General features: G+C 35.2%; 2 protein-coding genes and 1 long non-coding RNA gene across 3 annotated transcripts; all 3 read left to right on the top strand.

Annotated features, from left to right (window-relative positions):
• Nucleotides 1-249: 249 nt before the first annotated feature.
• LOC140781867 (plasma membrane-associated cation-binding protein 1-like) lies at nt 250-1,719 on the top strand. The gene is made up of 5 exons (XM_073128142.1): nt 250-383; nt 502-631; nt 733-822; nt 916-1,000; nt 1,100-1,719. The coding sequence occupies exons 2-5, from the start codon at nt 524-526 to the stop codon at nt 1,456-1,458; spliced, it is 642 nt and encodes a 213-aa protein (XP_072984243.1). The 5' UTR covers nt 250-383; nt 502-523; the 3' UTR covers nt 1,459-1,719.
• Nucleotides 1,720-11,270: 9,551 nt separating this feature from the next.
• Nucleotides 11,271-17,387, top strand: LOC140782960 (putative pentatricopeptide repeat-containing protein At3g15200). The gene is made up of 3 exons (XM_073129876.1): nt 11,271-11,577; nt 13,135-14,860; nt 16,088-17,387. The coding sequence occupies exons 1-2, from the start codon at nt 11,487-11,489 to the stop codon at nt 14,715-14,717; spliced, it is 1,674 nt and encodes a 557-aa protein (XP_072985977.1). The 5' UTR covers nt 11,271-11,486; the 3' UTR covers nt 14,718-14,860; nt 16,088-17,387.
• A 3,589-nt stretch (nt 17,388-20,976) lies between these two features.
• LOC140782202 (uncharacterized) lies at nt 20,977-22,781 on the top strand. The gene is made up of 2 exons (XR_012107826.1): nt 20,977-21,566; nt 22,326-22,781. It is a non-coding gene; the product is annotated as an uncharacterized lncRNA (long non-coding RNA).
• The last annotated feature ends 341 nt before the right edge of the window (nt 22,782-23,122 follow it).

Here is a 23,122-nt window from a genome sequence, read left to right as displayed (position 1 = left end):
GTCCGTGCGAAAAGACCGGAGTGTCCTTTTACGTGCTGTCTCTATTGCCGAGCCCAACTGGTGGGCCCCAGCGGTTCTCGTGGGACGGGACGATCGGGACCGTCCGTGGCGTCATCGTGCGGTCGGTACGGCTCTCCGAGCTGGCATCGTGCCTGGCCTCTCCGTCCAAAAGTTGCATCCACGTATCGACCAGCTCAAATTTAATCATTTTTGGGAGGTCTTGGCATGGTCGTAATTTCGTGCAAGTCTGAGGAGCTTTCCGTGGCAATGCCTTCTATATCTCCCACACGAAGCTAATTTGATCCTGGCCCCTAACATTAGCCTTCTGTACAGAAAAGGATTGAGAGAGAGAGAGAATAGAGGAGGAGGAAATTGATCGCTGTGTAAGTTTTCCTCCTCTCTAGTTCTTCGTCTTTAGGCATGAAGTTTTCTCTTTAATTTGTTTTGTTTTGTAGGATTAAATCTTGATAATATCTTTGGTTATTTATCTTTGATTACCAGAAACAAGAAGAGAGAGAGAGAGATGGGTTACTGGAAAACTAAGGTTGTTCCTCAGGTGAAGAAGTTATTTGGCCCCAGCGGCAAGAAGGCTGCTGCAGTTGAGTTCTCCAAGGCCTTTGATGGATCCAAGGTTGTTCCTTTTTCTTCTATGTTGCTCTATTGTCTAGTTCTGAACTTATTCTTATGTGTTAATTAGTATCTAATTATATATTCTCCTATGTATGTATACAGGAGGAAATCAACAAGGAATTTGAGGAGAAAAAGTCTGAGCTCGAGCCTAAAGTTCTAGAGATCTATGAAGCTTCTCCTGCTAATATCAAGGTTTTATTAAATTCCTCTTCCATTTATGATGTATATATACATAAACAGAGTTAAGTAATACGTAGATACATATACATATATATATATCTCCAGACTCTGGTTAAGGAACGCAAAACGAGCGCAGTCAAGAAACACCCAGCAGAAGTCACCAAGTTTCTCGAGGAATTAGTCAAGATTGGTAATTATTTTACACATCATCTAGTTAATTACTTCCTTATAATATGTTTGTACCTATGGCAATTAATCTAATCCGAAGGTTAATTAATTCCAACCATAGATTTCCCCGGCTCCAAGCAAGTTAGCGAGGTCGCCGAAAAGACCGGCCCGGCGCTCGTCTCGGGCCCCATCTTCTTCCTCTTCGAGAAGGTCGCCACCTTCCTCCCCGCCGAAGAGATCCCGAAGGAAGCCCCCGTCGCCGAGCCAGCTCCTGCGGCGGCGGTTGAGGAGGCCACGAGGGAAGTCGTGGTGGAGGAGGAGAAGAAGAAGGGGGAGGAGGAGGAGAAGGAGGAGATCAAAGAGAAGGTGGAGGCGAGTACCTCCACAGATGCTCCTACCGGCACCGACCCACCTCCTACACATCCTCCGGCCGAGCCGGCCGCTGAGCCGGCTAAGTCCGAGGAGCCACCCAAGCCTTGATTAATCATTAAGACTACTGTTACGAGTGTTTTTACATAATTTGTTATTCTTTTCTCTTCCAGATCTTTCTATTTATTTTTCTTTTTCCATAATGTATCTATGTTGGAATATTATTTTGGTGTACGAAGAGTGTGGGGCTAAGTTTGAGCTTTTTCTTTTTCTCATTTTTGAGATGGTATTGGGGGCCGGGGTTAATTTAAATAATTGTCATCGTCGTTATTTCCATCGATCTTTATAAATATATTCTTGGTGTTGTGCTCATCGACCGGTTAGCTATACCTGCATGCATGTGATTGTGTCTGGGTTAATTATGCGATGCTCTTTGAGCCCCATCTTTTGTCCAACTTCACGTAAGATATGCATGCTGAGGAGGAGGAGGAGGAGGAGGAGGAGCAGAATAACCAGGCTGGGGGTGGTGGGGATGAGAAAGGGACGGGAGCTTAATCTCATTCCATGGAGATCTCCCGCACGTAACCTTTGAAGGAGTGATTTGATTGTTTAAGTTTTTTAGACTAATGAGTAACTATTAGAGCTTTATTTGTTATTAATTGTTTTGATTCATTTCAAATCATCACAGAGGACTCCTTTATCGAATCACACGCCAACTTGTATTTTTCTTATTAGTTTATTTCTTGAGGTTGGGATGGGAACTATTGAATGTGGCTGGGCCTATATACGATGGTGAGAGAATGGCAGGGGATTGGATCGAGGTGGGAGACATCTACATCCTTTCTAATCAGAATAGTATTTTCTAATACATATAGTACGTTACTCTTGTTTAATTTTTCATCTAAAACAATCGGCGATCAACGTGGTTCACTAGTTCGACAATATTTCCTGTCCATTAACTAAATGATCAAACTACTCTTACCATAATTAATTTAGAACATTCGAGTTAAAAATAAACTTGGAGTAAATTACATTTACAAAATGTATGATGGTAGGTAGAGATAAAGAGATACTACTTATGAAATCCTCACGTACGTACGTCCTATCATGCAATCATCAGTACTTATCATGTACAACATTTAGACGTAGCCTTCGCATGCATGCATGCGTTGGTCGATCGAGTAAGAGAGTTTAGAGTAGTAAATAATAATGATCTGGAGGCACTTCAGAGCAACTTCAAATAATTATATATAGCAGTGGAAGCTATAATTGAGAATTATTTCCAGCCTCAGGACCACCACAGCTTTCCCTTGCAGTTGAAGCTCGCATAATTTAATCTCAATTATTAATTACATACGTACGATTTGCATGTCCTTTTTTATTTTTTTATTTTTTTACGATTTGCATGTCCTTGAGAAAGCAACTGTACATGTATAAAAAAGACCCCTTTTTTAAAATTTAGTACAACTAGGACAATTGATTAAATTTACCCAGTTTATAAGGTTAATTCTATAGTTGGATAGATCACCGAGGTAACCTATACTACTGCAAGGACTTAAGTAGTTGTATTGCATATTGCATATTGCATGTTGCATGTTGCATGCACGGCTCTAGCCTTTCCAAGTACATTCTAGCTAGGAACTCCTACTTCTAGAGTTGTACGGAATCTTCTACTCAAATAGAGATTTTAGAGAAAATTAGCTATAACCCCCTTATATTTTAACTATATTATAAATAAAATAGATTTATTATTATTATTTATAAATGAAAGCCTCCTGCCCGCTAAAATAATATGGTAAGTTAAAATTAATTTAACAAGCACATAATGGAATGAAACAAAAAGTAGGGCATCTTATGTATTTCAAATGATATTTTCCAAATCATCCTTAATGTGACTTTTGACACTAAATAACAGTAGTTTTAAATTCACTTATCTTGTATAATTTGATACTGTGATTGTGAATTTTTTAGTAAAATTTGTATTTTGGTTTGTCTCCAAGCTGTCTTGTAGGCTTAATTTGGTTCTATATTTTAGTTAACATAATGATCAAATTGCATTGATAATTTGGTTTTATTTTATATAAAATTTTTTTTTAAAAAAGAGGGTTTTATTTTATAATATAGTTAAAATGCATAATGTGATTTGTACTTTTCTCTATGACTTTATAATAGACTGCATTAATTTAGCACAGTCATATACTTGGCGTTATGAATGTAGGGAGAGATTAAATTGGAGCTTCATTTTATGGGCATTTTCAAAACTTAAAATGGACCACCTTCTTCAATAATTGAAGTTCCTGTGACTTTGACACATTGCCTAACGAACAACCTGGCCAATAGGAACCCTCAAATGCGTTGCCACCTAGAGTGTGTGTGTGTGTGTATATATATATATATATATAAAGCTATAGGAGAAGAAATTAAGAAAAATAAAACGAATTAAGTTTTTGGAGCTCTAGATATAAATAATGAAATAACCCATGTGACTAAGTTGGTGGCTTTGATAAAATTAAAATTAAAACGAGCAGGAATAATACGATATCTCGAAGCCAACTGCCCCCCCGAGGATTGCGGCGGCAATCTATCAGCAGACCAGAAGGAAGAAATTGAGTGCCATTCTATTCTCTGGTTGGCAAATGAGACCTATCAAGAATTGTATTTAACACAGCACTCTCCCTCTCAGAAAAGTGATTTATAAATCGCTATTAGGGAAAGCTACTCATTAATCACTTCTCCAGCTAATGGTTTAGTGACTTGACTTGCTGAGTTTGTAAAAATTATAGTAGTTTTAGAAAATAGTTTGGAAAGTGTAAGAATTCTTTTTTTCTTTTTTCTCCTTGAGCAATAATACTTTGGTTAGAAACTCGGTCTTATCTGTATCTTTTAAACAGTAGCTACATGAACAACATCATATGCATGGCTAGACACCACTCAAGATTTCCACTACCTCTATAATTTAAGGGGAATTATGAATGCACCTAAAGAGTGCATTAATATCAATGTAGTATTCTTGAATAAAAGTGCTTGTTTCTTATTCTTATTTGGGCTAGCTATAGAAAGTTAAATCTGTTTTGAGTTATTTATTTCTTTAGTGCAATCACAACTTTAAATTAAGAGGGAAAATTCTTAAAATATTCTACATTATTTATTTATTGTATTTATTTGAATTTTGCGTTTTATTTTAATGCCTTACAAACAGTAAGCATTAGTTTTTTTTAACGGATAGTAATTATATAGATAAGCTAAATTAACTATGTACGTAAAATAAAGAGTAGGAAAGAAATTTAATATTCTTTTAAGTTAAACGAGGGAAATTTTAGATACTTTAATTTTAAAATTTTATAAGTAAGATTATTTATTTTTTTATCAGCTATTGTTATATTAACATTAACTCACAGTATTTTTCATACATTATAAGTAAAATGTAAATGTCTAATGATAAATTTATATTGAGTATTGAGTAGGATGTGAATAATATAAAAAGCAATAGTTAGAATGATTTTAATAAATTGCCCTAAATTAAACAAGCATACACTTTATGCTTTAATGGTCCTCTACTTTAACAACTGTAGAAGTACTTTTGTCATTTTGAAGAAATTGCTTAATCAATTATGTTTATTTGCATCAATCTTTACTATCAGAACAAGAAAAAGAGAACAGATGTATCACCAAAGTTTTTAATTTGATAAGGTATCACTCTTGTTATAATTCTTAAGTCATCATTGAACACATTACTTGCAGGTAAAATATTTTTAACAACTTTGTTAGGTGCCATAATTAGCAAGTTTGTGATCAAATAAAATTATATATAATATATCTTTCCTTAGTTAATTAAGTTAAGTATAAGTTGTGGCACAATATTCGATGAAGAGTACATAAATATAACCTAAGTTGTCAAAGTATTCAAAAGATGAATTGAATTGTTGGCGGTAACAATCTGATTCTAAAGAGTCAAAAAATGATTAAAATAAATAAATTAAATAAACTTACAGATTACAGAATATAATTATAAATTTATTCAAAAAAATAGATTAAAAAATCAAAAACTTGCTAATTCAAAAAAACAGACTCAAAAACTTGCTAATTCTGAATTTTTGATTACAGATCAAAAAAATAGATTACAAAATAAATAGTCGAGTCTAGTGTTGGACACTATCTTCACCGAAACTAGATTCTTTCGAATGTCGAGCACATGCATTACATCATTAAAAGTAAGTTCTTTTCCTGAAGTCAATTTTAACACGACCTTCTCTATTCCTTCCACCTTAGAAGTTACTGAATTGCCATGTAAAGTTTTTCATCTGTTGCAGTTTGATAAGATGAAAACATCCACCTATTGGCACAAATGTGTCGAGTAGCTCTAGTGTCTACCCACCATTCTTTAGGATTACCACCAATCAGGTTTACTTCGAGACAATAGGCAGAAAGGTGCATGTCATATCGACATCAGAACGAATGTTTCTCTACTTCAGTTATATTGGCTTGTGGCTTCTTCTTTTCAGAGTTCTTCTTTGAGTCCTCCTTTTTTCGCAAACGACAGTCCTGAGCACGGTGCCCTTGCTTGTCACAAACATAACATTTGCCTTTGAACTTCTTTGCATTGACACTTTTAGAGTCTTCGCCGGTATGTTTCCTTTTCTTGTCCTTTGTGGACTCCACAACATTTGCCTTTGACACGTACTGGCTTCCAATTTTCTTTTCAACAGTACGATTGTCTTCTTCAATCTTCAATCTGACAATAAGTTCTTCAAGTGTCATTTTCTTGCACTTGTGTCTTAGGTAATTTTTGAAATCCCTCCAAGACGGTGGCAGTTTTTCTATAATAGCCGCCACTTGGAATGATTCATTAATCACCATCCCTTCAGCATGAATCTCATGAATTATCACTTGAAGATCTTGCACCTGGTTAATCACTGGTTTAGTGTCAACCATCTTGTACTCAAGAAATTTACCGACTACAAATTTCTTTGCACCGACATCTTCTGTCTTGTACTTCTTGTCTAAAGATTTCCATAATTCCTTAAACGTTTTTATTGAACTATACACGTTATACAACGAGTTGTCTAGTTCATTGAGAATATAATTTCGGCAAAGGAAGTCGGCATGCTTCCATGCATCCATTGCAGCAACTACTTGCCTATCAGTTTCCTCTTTTCGGAGTTCAGGCATATCTTCATGTAAGAATTTAGCAAAATTCAAGGTGGTCGATAAAAGAGCATTTTCCTGTTGCCATCTCTTAAATTTTGCACTCCATGAACTGTAGATACTAGAGGAGCAGTGATAGGAGAGAATACTATTTCAGCCATCTAAAAGAATGAAAGAAAAATAAAAATCCGATCAGAAGAAAAGAACACTAATTGGAATCAAAGTAACAACTAAAGAAATGGTCTTAAGATTGCTGGCGGTAACAATCTGATTCCAAAGTGTCAAAAAAAAAACTTATCAAAATAAATAAATTAAATAAACTTACAAGTTACAGAATATAAAATTCTAAATAGTCGAGTCTAGTGTTGGACACTATCTCCTTAAGACCAATTCACCCTCCACCGATTGCTTCTGAAACAGTGGACGTCGATCTCCCAAGATACAAACTTTTGAATGCCTTGCTCAACCTTAACCGTGCTGTGCTCTCTCTCAAATGCAGACTCGAACGAGATGCACCATTTCGGGTTTAACCAACTAATTGACTGATTCATCGAAGGAACACACCACTTCTACCCCGAACCAAACTAGATTTGAACCTGTATTAGGCAAAAAATAAAAATTGGACTTGATTGGTGCGTGCGAACTGAACTGAGCCGAGCTGAGCAGCGCGCGTGTGTGAGTTAAGTTGTATAGTAATTTTTACCCATAAAATAGGTACCCTTTTTGAGGCCCAAAGCCCATAAGAAGTTTGTTACTTATATACCATACTAACATTTCTTAAATATCCAATATGGTACTAAACTCACTTTTCTTTATTTTTCATTGCCATGATACCTACTTTAGAGCCAATTTTCATTCACTTCTCTTTATGGATTTGACTAAGTGAATATATGATAATAAAATACTCTTTGAGCTAAATTAATTTCACCATTAAACTATCATTAATAATGTGTGGGCCCCACTTAAAACTTAGCTCAAAGTTAATAAAAAATTCATGTCAAATACATGACATTACCAACATTGAATAAGTGAAGTATCATCATTCGCCTTTAAATTCTTGGCTGTTCAAATGCACTGATGAATCTTTGACTTATTATATTCAGATTTGAGATGAAATAGGGCAAAACTTTTTTTTTGTGTGTGATATATCGAAGGGAGAAATTAGGAGAGAAGTTGATGAAGACTCTTATAGATGTTATCATACATTTTTGGAAGATTGAAAGAGGAGTCCTTATTTTTTTGTGAAAGTAGAGATGTTACCTTAAGATTTTGTCTTGGTGGAGTTCTAAGTAAATCATTGTTCATGATCATTATTGTCTCAAGGATCACAGAGGTAGATTACTAATCTCGAGAGTTGCAAAATAAAATTGAGAATCAATTAAATGAAGGGGAGTCGAGTAAGTAATTACAGATATAATTTGTTAGAATATTGTATTGGTAATTTATGTACAAAAAATCTATTCAGATGTATTTAGAGTGCTTCGTAAGAGCATGTTAAATTTTTATATATTACAACTTTACAAGAGTTAGAATGAGTTAAAACATCTTTTGGATCAATGGAAGGGCATTCTAATAGTTCATATCATTTAAACGGTTGTCTTTGTAGTGTTCGAATGGTTTCATGATATTCAAAGTAGTATGAGAAAAAGCCCTTGGGGGTTCAAACAACCACTCTTCATTCAAATGAAATCTTGCGATTTGATGCCCGAGGTATGAAGGCTGATATGAAGGCTGAGCCTTTACCTGACTTACTCTACACAAATATAAATCAAAACAATCCTATGTTTAAGGTTAACATTAATTGAAGAGATTTGGAGTCCTAGAAACGTTTTTCTGAAGTATTCTTGGTGATTAGAAGATTTTATAGAGGCATAATTTATTAGTGATTTTTTTTATCATTATTGCTGTTTTTTTTTTCTCTTTAGAGGAGTTTTTGTCTCAAGGTTATTAAGATAGGTTGTTTGATCTCGATGATCACTGAGATCAATTAACCAACCATTTGAAACATCCCCCCGTTTTAGTAAGCAAGAATATTCATGTAAAGTTATAAGATTCAGTGAATAGTTTATAAGTTCTTGTATTTGCTTGTTATTAGTAGTTGATTTATTCCTATGAAAAAGGATTCATAGTTTTTACCTATGGATTTTATGGAGTTTTTCATGTCAAAATCTCACATGTTTGTATTACTTTTGAATTGTGGTTAATGTCCTTGTGTGCATATTATTGAGTATTAATCTAGTAGGTATTCATCTCCTAGATTAGTGTTAGCATAGATTTTTGTAGTCGTAGATATTAATGGGCGATCTGTAAGTCATCTTATATTTTTTTTAACTCTTATTAATAAAGGATTTTTTTCACACACATAATTTTGTATATCGCATGTTTGCATAGTTTTCTTGCTTACTGTGTGTTTACATATCATCAGTGAATTCAATTCAAAAACTATCTACTAAATTGATTTATAAAATTTATAAAATTTCAAACTTAAACTTAGAGCAAAAGACAGCAAGCTCTTAATTTCTAATACTGATTATAGGAAATAAATTAATAAGCCTCTTGAGACGTTTATTAACTTGTCAAGCAAATAAAACTAAAGAAAAATGCATGAGTCTTGGATAAGTTTTGGGTCATTATCAGTTCTTCACATTGTCAAAATATTGACATTAAAATTTCTAGTCAAGCACAAGAATATCCTAAAGATAATTAAAGAAACTTCAAGCATTTACTTGCTAAGCACGTATGCTAGTACTAATTGACTATGGAATAAAACAGACAACTTGGATCATGGAAATTATATTTAACAAGTCTTTGTCTAGGGGTTTGATTCCCACACAAAGAAAATTATTTAAAGTTATAATACATCCAGTAGTTACTAGGTTATAGTTTATATATATATATTATGCACATCTTATTATAAAAAAAAATATGTACCTAATATAAAGAATGAAATCATTCAGTTTTAAAAGCCCAATTTTGTTATTACCTAAGCCTAATAGAGTTTTTTTCCTTGCAAATAGTGCCTAGAGAGATACTAAGCAACTTATCCAAATGACTATTTTACTATTTCAAATATCCAAATTAATCGACAAAGAGATAGTTTCAAAAGATAAAGAGATTAACTGCACCATTCTAACTCTACAAATTAAGTTTTCAGCATATATAACTAGAGAATTGACATAGTATTGAAATCAAAGATCTTGAGTTCAAATTTGACCAGACTCATATTTGTTTAGATTCGATATCATACTTTTTTTTTCTAGACGGCTTTTGTCGAAACATTATATACACATGATTTAAGTTGTTATGGCCATTGAGTTAGTAATACCTTATCACTGTGTTATAGTGGTGGTTTAAATAGTTGCACCCTTAAAACACTAAATGATTGAGATGATTTACTTGACATGCAATTCAAATTTGAACAAGCATTTAATATGTACCAACTAATTACTAGATTAAGATTATATCTTTAGATCTGTTAAGTATTAAAATTGATATTTTATGTGCGCTGCTTGATTAGCCAATTAATTAACTCCTACAATTTAAGTGAGAGATAATTAATTGAGAAAAAATAATTAAGACTATTACCTGAATAGGGGTAATCTTATAATTAAGTATCAAGCAATTTCAGCAGTTGGTATTAGAGATAATTATTAACTCGATTATCTCCAATTTTACATATATGAATAGTGACAACAATAATAATATTTCTCCTATCCTAAATTGATACTGAAACAATTGTCATCAAACCACTAGCATGAATAGTAGCCAGTAAATATTATCTAGTTATTAATGTTGCAATATTAGCTTATAGAGTTAGAAATTGGTATCTTATTGGGTTCTTCTCAACATTAGGAAAAAAAAAAGAGGAGGAAGAAGGAAACCAAGAACACCATTTGGGACCCATTGCTAAGATTTGGCTCTCAGTAGAAGATGTTGTGCTTCATGAGCTCAAACCATCATCTATATTTGTATCAGATGATCTTTTCCTCTATGCCAACCTCTCATTGCATGATAGCAATATTGAGAATAGCCTTAGTACTGCTCCTGCTGATTCCACTAGGCTTATGAAGGACCCATTAGAATTTAGTTTAACCACATTCAGACTAGGTGTGCTAAGTGTGATTGTGTGAGCATTCCCTAATCCCGAATATTATAGGATCACTGTCATTTTCAAATAATTTCATATTTATATTTTCTGGTTAAATGAAAGAAGGTGGCAATTAATTAAACTTTTCATGTAGTATTCCAGCAAAACAAATCAAATTTAATTATTTATCAAAAACCTCATATAGCAAACAAATTTATAGATATTTTTTGAGTCGGCAACATAATACTATATAAATTTATGCTTAGTGAATAGTGAGACAAAAACCATCATAGTAAAATGAATAGGTATCAGCTCTTATTTTAAGTAATTATTATAGAGAAAATTGCTTGATGATTTGATAACTCTCAATAGCTTAATTGATGACTCAGTGATATAGTGATTTAGATTAATTTCTCACGGTGTTTAGTTTGGAATAATAGCTCGATGATGTATATAAATTAAAGTCTAAATTAGTTTGGTGATAGTTTAAATATCTCTGTATCTAAGCATCTAAGAAGAGTTGGTATTATGTTCTTATATTCGAGCTTAAGCTTTCCGTAACTCTTCTACTTACACCCAACCCAATCCGACGGATCCGATCCGACCAGACGCGACCCGCTAATCCAACTTAAACCCTTGAACCCCTAACTCACAAATCTCTCTTCCTCTCTCTCTCTCTCTCTCTCTCTCTCTCTCTCTCTCTCTCTCTATCTCCGTTCTCCATCTTTCCAAGCCGTCGCCCGTCGACTGTCGCCTCTGGTTGTCTTCCTTGTGGGACCGGTGGTGGCCCTGGTGATTCGTGGATATGAGGAGGTGAGCCGGCTTCGGCTCATCGCGGCGGCGGACGACGGGAGTAACGAGTTAGAGGCGGCTGATTTGGCGACCGCCGGTGCCACTGCTCCTGCCTATGCTGCGCTGGTGGCACCGCCGCCCGTGGGCGCCGTGTGCTTTTACCCGACCAGCAGGAGGTGCTCCGGATGCAGGGCTGTCAAATACTGGTCGGTGGATTTAAACTTTATGTTTTTGATGGCTGTTGCAGTTAATTTATGGTTTCAAAATTGGATCATGGGCCAAAAGATGATTATCCATAAAGTCATCTAATTTATAATTGTGACTTTTAGTTGATTTTCGTTGAGTGATATCATATACATAGGTTAAGTAATTTATTATTGGTTCTAATCTTACATTGTGATCAAGAATTTATCAGCATTAATTGCCGGTTTTGCTCCTATCTGTTTAGCTTTTAAATTAATGTTTATATTACATTATTCCTGGCATATTAAATGTTTGAGCTGGAACATCTTTAGAAAGATGGTAGGAAGGAGAATAAGGCGTAATGCTGCTTTTTCACAATTCAATTATATCTTGTAATTAGATTTTGGATTGTGGGTGTCATTGGAGACCAATACTGTACTCTTAAATTCATAGATAGTGAGTTTCTAATTTTGTCCAAAAGTGATGCATGATCCTGATGCCTGTGGCTTCTTATAGGTGATTGCTTAGGCTATGTCATTCCACCTGTTTACAGTTTATGAGATCTGCATTTGGTGTTGATAGATTCTTTCTTTTCCTTTTTCTAATTCTAATAAGATAATAGAGTATGTTGGAAAGATTGATTGTAAACATTGCATGGCCAATATTTGTTTGGGTAATAGAAGATGTAACTTAGATCATGTCTATTGTTTTTGTGTCAATACATACTGATATCACAAGAGGTGTTAAGGCTACTACTATTTGAGAGAGTATTGTGTTTCTTATTTTTTTCTTAAATGATATACTGAGTATATCATGCTTAAGGCTACTTTTTTTTTTGGTTCAAATCTTTGGTTAGGTGCTTTTGTCTCATTTAAATTTGTTCTACGTTTAGATTCACCCAAATTTGTATTTACCTAAATTTCATCTCTTTTTGTTTATATTTCTACCCCTAATTAGTTTTGAACTTGGATATCGGGTTGAAGTCACAAATCAAGTCTTAGATAGGTGGATCAGGTTTCAAATCCAAATCGGGTCAGGTGTGTACAAAATAAGTTTTGAGTAAAGTAGTAAACTATACAAAATAAGCTTTAGTAAACAAAACTAGTTCAGGTTAGATTTTAAATGGGTATGACCAAGTTGCTTGACCGCCGGCGTGACAGAGTGCATTATTGCAGTTGCGGCAAGAGCCATTAGTTGATTTCTTGATTTTTTTAAAGAAATATTCTTTGGAAATAAATTCTTAGGGCAGTGATCACAGCTTATAATTGGATTCAAATAAGGCTTTTAGTTTGGCGATCTGAGGGGAGTTGTGATTAGAGATTAAATATTTATGCTCTACAATTGTTTGATAGTATGCCTCTATTGAAAAAAAAGAAGTGAATCCTATCATTAGTCAGAAGAAATTGATTAGGTATGCTTAATTTGGTCAAAGTTTGATCTCTCAATTTTTTAGATTGTTGTTGATATTGATCTAAATAGTGAGAATTACATATCAAATTAAATAGACCAGTATATACTTCTCGCTCAGGAACTGCTAGTATGCTGATTGCTGAACATGTGTTTTCCTTGTTCCATTTCAGATAGTAGGCATCTCACCAGACAAACTTGCTATTTTTGCACATTGTATACTCAAGTTGAGGTTTTGCACCATCGACCGAGAATGGAAGAGATGCAGTGCTTCATTCGAAATATTCGTTTTAGTGGCTATAGTCTCTCTCAGAATTTATTTGCAGAAAATTTTGCAAGATCTTGGCAACGTTCAAGACTCTGTGATATTAACTCCATTCGTCAAGTTGAAAGTTTCTCTACATCCGCTTTTGATTGCCCTACACCAGGAGATGACTTGATCATTTCTAATATTGACATGATTCAGCAAATTCTGAAGTCTCATGAGGACAGTGGTGATCTAGAGTCAGCACTTGATAGGTGTTCATTTGAGATAAATGAAGACATTGTCATAAAGGTTCTCCAGAGGAATCGCTCATATTGGAAGAACGCCTTGACATTCTTCAATTGGGCCAATAAGCAGCCAGGCTATGCTCATGGATCAAGGACATACAATGAGATGCTTGATATTCTTGGAAGGATGAAGCAGATCAAATTAATGCGACAATTTTTTGATGAAATTCCTAAAGAGAGAGCTGGCTCAGTAATAAATGAGAAAATGTTTGCCATTTTACTGAATAGATATGCAGGTGCCCACAAGGTCCAAGAAGCTATAGATTTGTTTTACAAGAGAAAGGACTACGGATTTGAGCTTGATATGGTTGCTTTTCAGACACTTTTGATGTCCCTCTGCAGATATAAGCATGTTGAAGAGGCAGAAGCTCTCTTTCTCCAAAAGCAAGATGACTTTCCTCCTGTTATAAAGAGCAGAAATATAATTCTTAATGGTTGGTGTGTCTTAGGAAGCTATCGTGATGCTAAAAGGTTTTGGAATGACATAATTTCTTCTAAATGCAAACCAGATTTGTTCACATATGGCATTTTTATCAACTCCTTGACCAAAGCGGGAAAGCTTGGTACTGCGGTTAAACTGTTCAGTGCAATGTGGGATAAAGGAATCAATCCAGATGTGGCCATCTGTAATTGTATAATTGATGCATTATGCTTTAAGAAGAAAATACCACAAGCACTTGAGATTTTCAAGGAGATGAATGAGCGAGGTTGTCTCCCAGATGTTGCAACTTATAACTCTCTCATAAAGCACCTTTGTAAGATAAAGAGGATGGAAAAAGTATACGAACTTTTGGATGAGATGGAAGAGAAGGGCTGCTCCCCAAATACTAGAACTTACTCTTATATTTTAAAGGTGATGAAGAGGCCTGATGATGTTGGTCATCTGTTGCAAAGAATGGAAAGAACTGGTTGCAGAATTGATAGTGATACATATAACTTAATATTAAACCTGTATGTGGAATGGAAGTATCACAAAGGCATCGAGTTTGTGTGGGCTGAGATGGAGAGGAGTGGATTAGGTCCTGATCAAAGATCATACACCATTATCATTCATGGACTTCACGCACAAGGAAAGTTATACGAGGCATTGCAATACTACACTAAGATGAAGTCAAAAGGAATGATTCCAGAACCAAGGACCAAGATATTAGTAAAAGCAATTCATTTAAGAAGAGAAGAGAGAAGTGATACATCAAATCAGTAGAAAGGTGAAGACTTGCAATTTGAATGCCAATTCGTCACAAGATTCATGTAGCTAGAAAGCATAGTTAAAGTTTTGGTTGATTCAGGAAACAGATGGACATATATGTACTGCGGTTTCTGATCTTTATCCTCCAACATCATCTGGTGAGTGTCGTATCTTAACGATATGTATTAATTTTTATCATTCTTTTTTCTTGAAACCTATATATATTTCAATTGTTTTGCTTTATACTAGGAAGAATATGTATCATTTCCTCACAAATTATTAGGTATTATTTTCTGCCGTAATATTTGTTGTATTTATTCAGTGCTACAGTCAGAGAGAGTATTTGGCTTCATCCAGTGCACATTTCTCTTCTCTAGTGTTTTCATCTGCTCTATTTAATCATATAAAATTGCCAAAACTCTGACATCCTAGATGCTCGCATCTTGTAATTAGAGCTGATACTCTGGTAGTGTAAATTCCTCTATGGTGTCTTGCTCTTTCTATTTATTTACATCCTAGGAAGCATTCCCCTGTACCCGCCGTATCCCACATGTATTCGGCCCGGATATGGCTGAGATATGTATCCGATACATTTTTGGAACATCCTATATTAAAATAAACCATTTTAATTACCGGATACAACTGGGATACTGCAGGATATGGTAGGGGCTATATTTTCAATGTTATTGGTAAGAACAAGTTCGGTATTAGGTCAATTAAGTTGTTTAAATCCATTAAGATTATTTATTTAACCTGCTAATCTTATTAAGTGATGGAATAGGACAGATCGACCTAATTCCTCTTTTTTCCTGCACATGCCCTAGCTGTCTTCACCCTCTCTCAACGGTCTTCGACGAGCTTTAATGTTCAACGGAGCGTTCTCTTTTATTTATTCTTTATCTCGCATGACTAGAGCATTCTTCATCTATTTTCTCTCTCTTAAGTATCTTTCCCACTCTCTGTTCTTTCCTTCCCTCTCATCTCTCTTTCTCTTTTGGTCTCATCTCTTTTTAAACTTTAAATCCCAAACCCTAGTGTTTGTTTTTTCCTTTTCCCTCTCCTCCTTGTTTTGAATATATGTAGTTGTCATCTCTCTCTCTCTCTCTCTCTCTCTCTCTCTCTCTCTCTCTCGTTTTCTCTCTTATCTCTCTTGTTTTCTAGTTTTCCCCTTTCCTATAAATCTCTCTGTTTGACTGTTACTCTGTTAGATAGTGTTAGATATACTTAATTTGGTCTAATTTGATCTCTCATTCCTTTAGATTGTTGTTGATATTGATCTAAATAGTGAGAATTACATAGAAAATAAAATAGCCGAGTATATACTTATGACTCAGAAACTGCCAGTATGCTGATTGCTGAACATGTGTTTCCTTGTTTCATTACAGATAGTAGGCATCTCACCAGACAAACTTGCTTTTTTTGCACATTGTATACTCAAGTTGAGGTTTTGCACCATCCACCGAGAATGGAAGAGATGCAGTGCTTCATTCAAAATATTTGTATTAGTGGCTATAGTCTCTCTCAGAATTTATTTGCAGAAAATTTTGCAAGATCTTGGCAACATTCAAGACTGTCATATTGACTCTAGTTGTCAAGTTGAAAGTTTTTCGACATCTGCTTTTGATTGCCCTACACCAGGAGATGACTTGATCATTTCTAATATTGACATGATTTAGCAAATTCTGATGTCTCATGGAGGACAGTGGTGATCTAGAGTCAGCACTTGATAGGTGTTCATTTGAGATAAATGAAGACATCGTCATAAAGGTTCTCCAGAGGAATCGCTCATATTGGAAGAACGCCTTGACATTCTTCAATTGGGCCAATAAGCAGCCAGGCTATGCTCATGGATTAAGGACATACAATGAGATGCTTGATATTCTTGGAAGGATGAAGCAGATCAAATTAATGCGACAATTTTATGATGAAATTCCTAAAGAGAGAGCTGGCTCAGTAATAAATGAGAAAATGTTTGCCATTTTACTGAATAGATATGCAGGTGCCCACAAGGTCCAAGAAGCTATAGATTTGTTTTACAAGAGAAAGGACTACGGTTTTGAGCTTGATATGGTGGCTTTTCAGACAATTTTGATGTCCCTCTGCAGATATAAGCATGTCCCCCTCACTCTTTACACTGTCATCTTTTCCTTCCCATCTAGACCCTGTCTACACCTTACCGTTGGTTTTTAAAGAGGTTCGATGAGGTGTGGTGTAGGGAGGGCGGGGCGCCCCCATTTCGGTGCTTGAGATCTGCATTCTGTTGTACTTGGTTTTGACCATTGGGAGATAAACTAGGAGAGGGTGAGGTGGTGGTTCGAAGGCTCAAAAGATATTTTTATTATCATTCTCATTAGGATTTGACGGGTGGAGGCTTTTCGTGTCCCCGGCTTGTTGTTTTCTTTTCTGATCATGCTTGTTTGTAGTTTATTTATCTTTCATTTCGCGAGCTGGATGTTGGTGATGATAACTTGCATTCGCATCACCAGCATCCTCTAGGTGTTCCGCAAAGTTTTGCATGTCTAGGTCTGTAATGGTTGTGACAGAGTTGTTGGACACAAAACTCATTGCGCATGTGATGCCGTTTGGAGTCAGCTAGGCTATGTGCCTTATAATATTTTATATGTGCCCTTCGAGCTTGATACAATGTATTTATTTGTAGTATTATAGATGATTACTAAATTATAAGGATTGTTCAAGGGCTTTTGCCCGATCTCCCCCTTTTTCCACTGAAAAAAATATATTTTATTTTTTATAAAATTATCATAAATACTTTTGATTTCGTATAAAGTAAATTAATAAGATAGATATCAATAGTAAATTAGTAATTGAGTTAGTGTGTGGTATAAGATGTAATATTTAATAAATAGTGTTTAATAATGAGATTATTTGCTATTTTTATGATGCAATTCGGGTCAAATCAGATCACATCGCATGGATATTGGGCTTGAAGGATTGAGTTTAATTATTTTACTTATTTTGCTTATGTAGTTTAGTTAGAGTTTAAGTAGGTTAGAGTTTATTTAATTAGCTAAGTTTAGTTCAGTTAACTTCTGTGCAGTTTTAAGAAAATATTATGCAGATATTTATTAGTTGACCAAATATTATGAAACCATATGGAGAAGATTGAAGACGTTTGATCTACAACTTTCGTATTTAAGGTTTCTCCATGTTAAGTCTCTATCTGTGGCGGAACGAAGAAATATTTCGAGAAAGATAAGGAAGACTGATATAATTAAGTCATATTTATCTCTAGGTCATGTTTATCTCTTATGTAAGCACTTAAGGCAAGTCATGTAAGCCATTAAGGTAAGTTCAATTAAATCACGTAAATCTTTAAGGTAAGTTTTAGATCGAATCGTATAAGCCTTTACTGCTAGTTCGAGTAGGATTCATTGTACCCCACATCTATATGTAAAGAGGTAAGACTTTTTTGTTATTCATCAAATAATCCAAGTATATCCAAGCATTGCGAATTAATTGAGTTTACTTATTTTTTTATTACCGTATTTATCGTTTTATCATAGCAGTTAGATTATTTTAATCTTTCTAGAAGTATATTATAACCGTAGAACCTCCAAAGCTTTCAAATTCTAGTCACCACTTTCCTCTATCAGCCACCCTACCCTATGAGCCATCTATCGCCGCCCTCTGACGACCGCCGCAACATCGGATATTTACTATTCTACCCCGTTCTGACATTGCTCCACTATTTTAATTATATCTTTTCATCTAGACATCCGATTGACGTGAAATTGAAGCTTATTTGAATCCTATCTCGTGAGGCTACTACTACCTAAATTTTCATAATTTTTTTATGTTTAGATCGATCCAAATCTAGTATGTAACGTTTTATGGAATAAGGAGTTGTATTTCATATTAGAAAAAAATTATTCTTAAAGTGAAGGGAGCTAAGGTAAAGGAGTATGTAATTGTAATAAGTTGATAACATATGAAGTAGGTTTTAAAGTGAAAAATATTCTATAAAAATATGTTAGACGGTATAATGACGCTAGAAGCAAAGCAACATCAAAGGTTTGAATTTCTTACCACAATTAATTAAACCCATTCCCTTATCCATAATATTGCTTAGTTCCACCACAATAATTAGCATGTTTACTATGCTATGGAGGCAATTCTTATCCTCTATCAAGCTTCACCTGTCGATCTCTGTCATTTCTATTCTTATTTCACACTCAAATCTCTCCACACATCACTCTTATCTGACTATAAAGTCACTACTTCTCACGACTATTTTCTCTCACACGTACGTGTGCATGGCCTGGCAAATCCCACCCTTGCGGCTAGCGATGGACGATTTTAATTTTGAATTTGAACTCGAACCCGATATCGAGGATGAGGAGCACGAGATAGGTCTTGATGGTGATGAAGGCGATGAGTCGGAAGTATGGGAGAAGTGTATTCTCAATTTTGAAGAGTTGTAGAAGTTGAAGTATGAAGACGAAGGGAAAAAGGAGTAATAATCTTTGTCGCTCTAATATTACCTTCTTGCTCATAAGACGTTTGTGAAAATTCTAATGTTATTTTACTCGTGGATTAGTAATGGATGACAATTGTGGATGCATTATAGATGCTTATTCTATAATAAGTTAATATGTGTATATTTATTGAGAAATGCAATGCAAGCAACAAAGCAACTACTAGCAAAATAAATGAAGAAGAAAAATAACGTAGAATCGTTCTGCTTTCAATGCTAATTCTTATATCCTTAAGGCAATAAAGACAAGTTAGATTCTTATATCTATAAGAAAATTAATGTGAACACATCCTTTCTCAGATATGTTGATAATTAATTGATTTCATAGTCTTCCCACAACAGTTGCTTATTAAGAGGAAATCTTACTTTGGTTTTAACTCCCAGTATTGAGCAAGAAGAATTGTGTTATGATATCAAAGTTCATTCTAGTGGGTGTTGCTTCAATACCCTAGCATTAAAAGCAAGCAATCGTCTCCCTCTCTCTCCTCCTCCTAGGCAATTTTATTTTAAATATGTATTTTTTTGCTTCTCACCTTCTAGTACTCCCCCATCCTGGGGGGATCTCAAGCCTTGGTTCTTATCTTCTTCTTGGTTTCGACCACGGAAAGGTAGACTCCTGAGGAGAATGAGGTTTTGGTAGTTCGAGGGCTTAAAAGGATGTTTTTATTTTTGCTGTCATTCTTATGAGGATCTAACTAGTTAGAAGCTTTTTGTGCCCTCTAAGGTTTGTTGTTGCTTTCTTTTCTTGACTCTCCTTATTTCTAGTTTGTTTACAAGCTGGTTGTTAGTAATGAAAAGTGGCGCATGCATTGCTACTTCTCTTTACAATTTTCTTTTGGTGTTCTGCAAGGTTATGCATGTCTGAGCTTGCAATTGTCAAGACAGAGCCGTTGGACACTAAGTCTCATTTGGGCGATATGTCTTTTAATATTTTTTTATGTGCCCTCTTAGCTTGATACAATATTTTTTTTGTAGCACTAGAGTTGATTACTAAGTTTTAAAGATTATTCAAGAATTGTGTAAAGACTGATTTATCCTAAACTTACATCAATTTGTCTATGAAAATTAAATCATTCTCCTAAATTGAAGATTCCCAAAATTAGTACTCTTTGGAAATATGCCAGTTTAGAGAAGTCGATAGATATGACTATAAGTATTTTATGTTGCAAAATTACAATTTTATAATAAAGATTTGAAATAATACTCATCAAAATATCCTCATTGCGGATGCAATCATTAAACTCTTTTAAAACTATTATTTCATCATTGAAATCTAATTAATCACTATGAAAACTAAACTCCATAAATGAATGAGATTATCTCTTGAAGCCACTGACCTAATAATTCAAGTTTTAAGCATGATCAATCTGCTTGGTGGATATGTACATATAGATTTCTTAGCTTTTCTTTGATAAATGAGCAAAATATTGTTATTTAGTTGTAGACAAAGTTATTCAATGGAAGATAGAGTCTTCTTCAATTTTGGCTTCAAGCACGGTGATCGAACACATGGCGAAAAGCATTCAAATGATCAAACATAAGAGAAGTTTTCATTGAAGAGTTTAAACGCTCGGCTAACGGCAATGAATGCCCTAATATGAGAGCAACAGAATGTCCGGCTATTCAAAATGTTTGACCAATGACGTCCCAATCTGATAGTAGTCTTTGTTAAGATATTCGAATGCTTGGCCAATGACATTAGAATGCCCAAACACAAGAATAGCCTTTGTCCAGGCGTTCGAATGTTGGGATATCGGTTCTGTCCAACTAGGGTTATTTTAGTTCTTTGTTTGATTGAGTTCTTAATTAGTTTTGAGTCATTACTAATAACCTTCAAAAAAATATAGAGGGCAGCCACTTTTAAAGGATTGCAAAAATAATTATCGTTCTCAACTTTCACCTACCTCCTAGAAGCGAAGCTAACAACAAGGGTTTGAAGTTCCTTGCCACAATTAATCAAAACCCATTCCCTCGTCCATAGAGATGCTTCGCTCCACCACAATAACCTGCACGTTTACTACGCTACGGAAGCAATTCTTTTCCTCTACCAAGCTTCGCGCGCCGATCTCCACCATTTCCATCCTTATTCCGCACCCAAATCTCTCCACCCAGCGCTCGCGTCCGACCGAAAAGCCGCTACTTCCCACGGCGGTCTTCGCTCATCCGTACGCCCGCATGGCCCGCAGGATCCCACCTGTGCGGCCCGCGATAGAGGATTCCGATTCTGAATCCGAACCCGATATCGAGGATGAGAGGTACGAGGTGGGTGTCGATGGTGACCACGACGACGAGTCGGAAGAGTGGGAGGGGTTTATGCTCGATTTCGGGGAGTTGGAGAAGTTGAAGAACCAAGATGAAATAAAAAAGGAGTAATGATCTCTGTCGCTCTAATTTTACTTTCTTGCACGTAAGATGTTTGTGAAAATTCCTATGTTGTTTTACTGGTGGATTATCAACGGATGACAATTGCGGATTGGGTTTCAAAACCAAATCGGGTCAGGTTTGTACAAAATAAGTTCAACTAAACTATACATAATAAATCTTAGTAAACAATTCAGGCTAGATTTTAGATGGGTATGGCCAAGTTGCTCTGCCGCCGGCATGACCGAGATTGCATTATCGCAATTGTGGTGAGAGCCATTGGTTTTACACTGGCGTTTGGACGAGGAAGGTTGCGGCTTTTTGGCTGTAGGCCCTGTAGTAAATATTTTATTCTATTTTCCTAAAAATTTGGTTTGCTTTCTCGAATTCTTTTTTCAAGAGATATTCTTTGGAAAAAAGAGATCCTTAGGGCAGTGATGGCAGCTTAAAATTGGATTTAAATAAGGCTTTTAGTTGGTGACCTAAGGGGAGTTGTAATTACAGGTTAAATGTTTATGCTCTACAACTGTTTGATAGTATGCCTGTATCGAAAAAAAGAAAGTGAATCCTATCATCTTTAGTCAGCAGAAACTGATTAGATATGCTTAATTTGGACTAATTTGATCTCTCATTCCTTTAGATTGTTGTTGATGTTGATCGAAATAGTGAGGATTACATATCAAATTAAGTAGACCAGTATATACTTCTCACTCAGGAATTGCCTAGTATTCTGATTGCTGAACATGTGTTTCCTTGTTTAATTTCAGATAGTAGGCATCTCATGAGCCAAACTTGCTTTTTGTGCACATTGTATACTCAAGTTAGGTTTTGCACCACCGACTGAAAATGGAAGAGATGCAGTGCTTCATTTGAAATATTTGTTTTTAATGGCTATGGTCTCTCTCAGAATTTATTTGTAGAAAACTTTGCAAGATCTTGGATATCGACTCGAGTTGTCAAGTTGGAAGTTTTCTTTTGATTGCCCTGCACCAGGAGATGACTTGATCATTTAGCGCCCATTCTTGTGGAATAAGAATAGGTTTATTCTAAAATAAGCCTCTTTATTTTAGAATAAGCTAGTGTAGTAACTAAACATCTTACCTTATTTTTGTAATACTAATTTATACGCGATGTGGCGAAAAAGACTGAGGAACATATTTCTCTACTTCCAGGAAATGTTTGGAACAGAGTACTTTTTCTAATACAACGCTGCATTCTCCGAAGATTGAGGAACAACTCTCTCACCTTATTTCATATAATTTTTAAAAATTAATTTATTAATACCTTGAAATTATTATTTTACCTTATGAGTTGATAATAATAATTTTTGGTCTAATCGGCTACAGTTTTATTTTCCTCTCTCTCTCTCTCTCTCTCTCTCTATATATATATCTCAAGGTAGCCATTGCCTCCTCCGAGCCTAGCGCTGAGTTCTCTCAACCTTTTCATATCTCTCCTCTGACGAAGCATTGCAAACACGCTTTCCTCCAACAAAATACTCTCCTTGCAAGAGCACACCTCTCTCATCTCTCCGATCAACCAACAAGAGGGAGGCTCTTGCTGC

This window comes from Typha latifolia, chromosome 2, assembly GCF_019914945.1.
Source record: "Typha latifolia isolate L0001 chromosome 2, TyphaL0001v2, whole genome shotgun sequence".
In the NCBI taxonomy this organism is placed as follows: Eukaryota; Viridiplantae; Streptophyta; class Magnoliopsida; order Poales; family Typhaceae; genus Typha; species Typha latifolia.
Note: the sequence above shows the minus strand (reverse complement) of the source record. Positions and strands in the feature narration are given on the sequence as shown.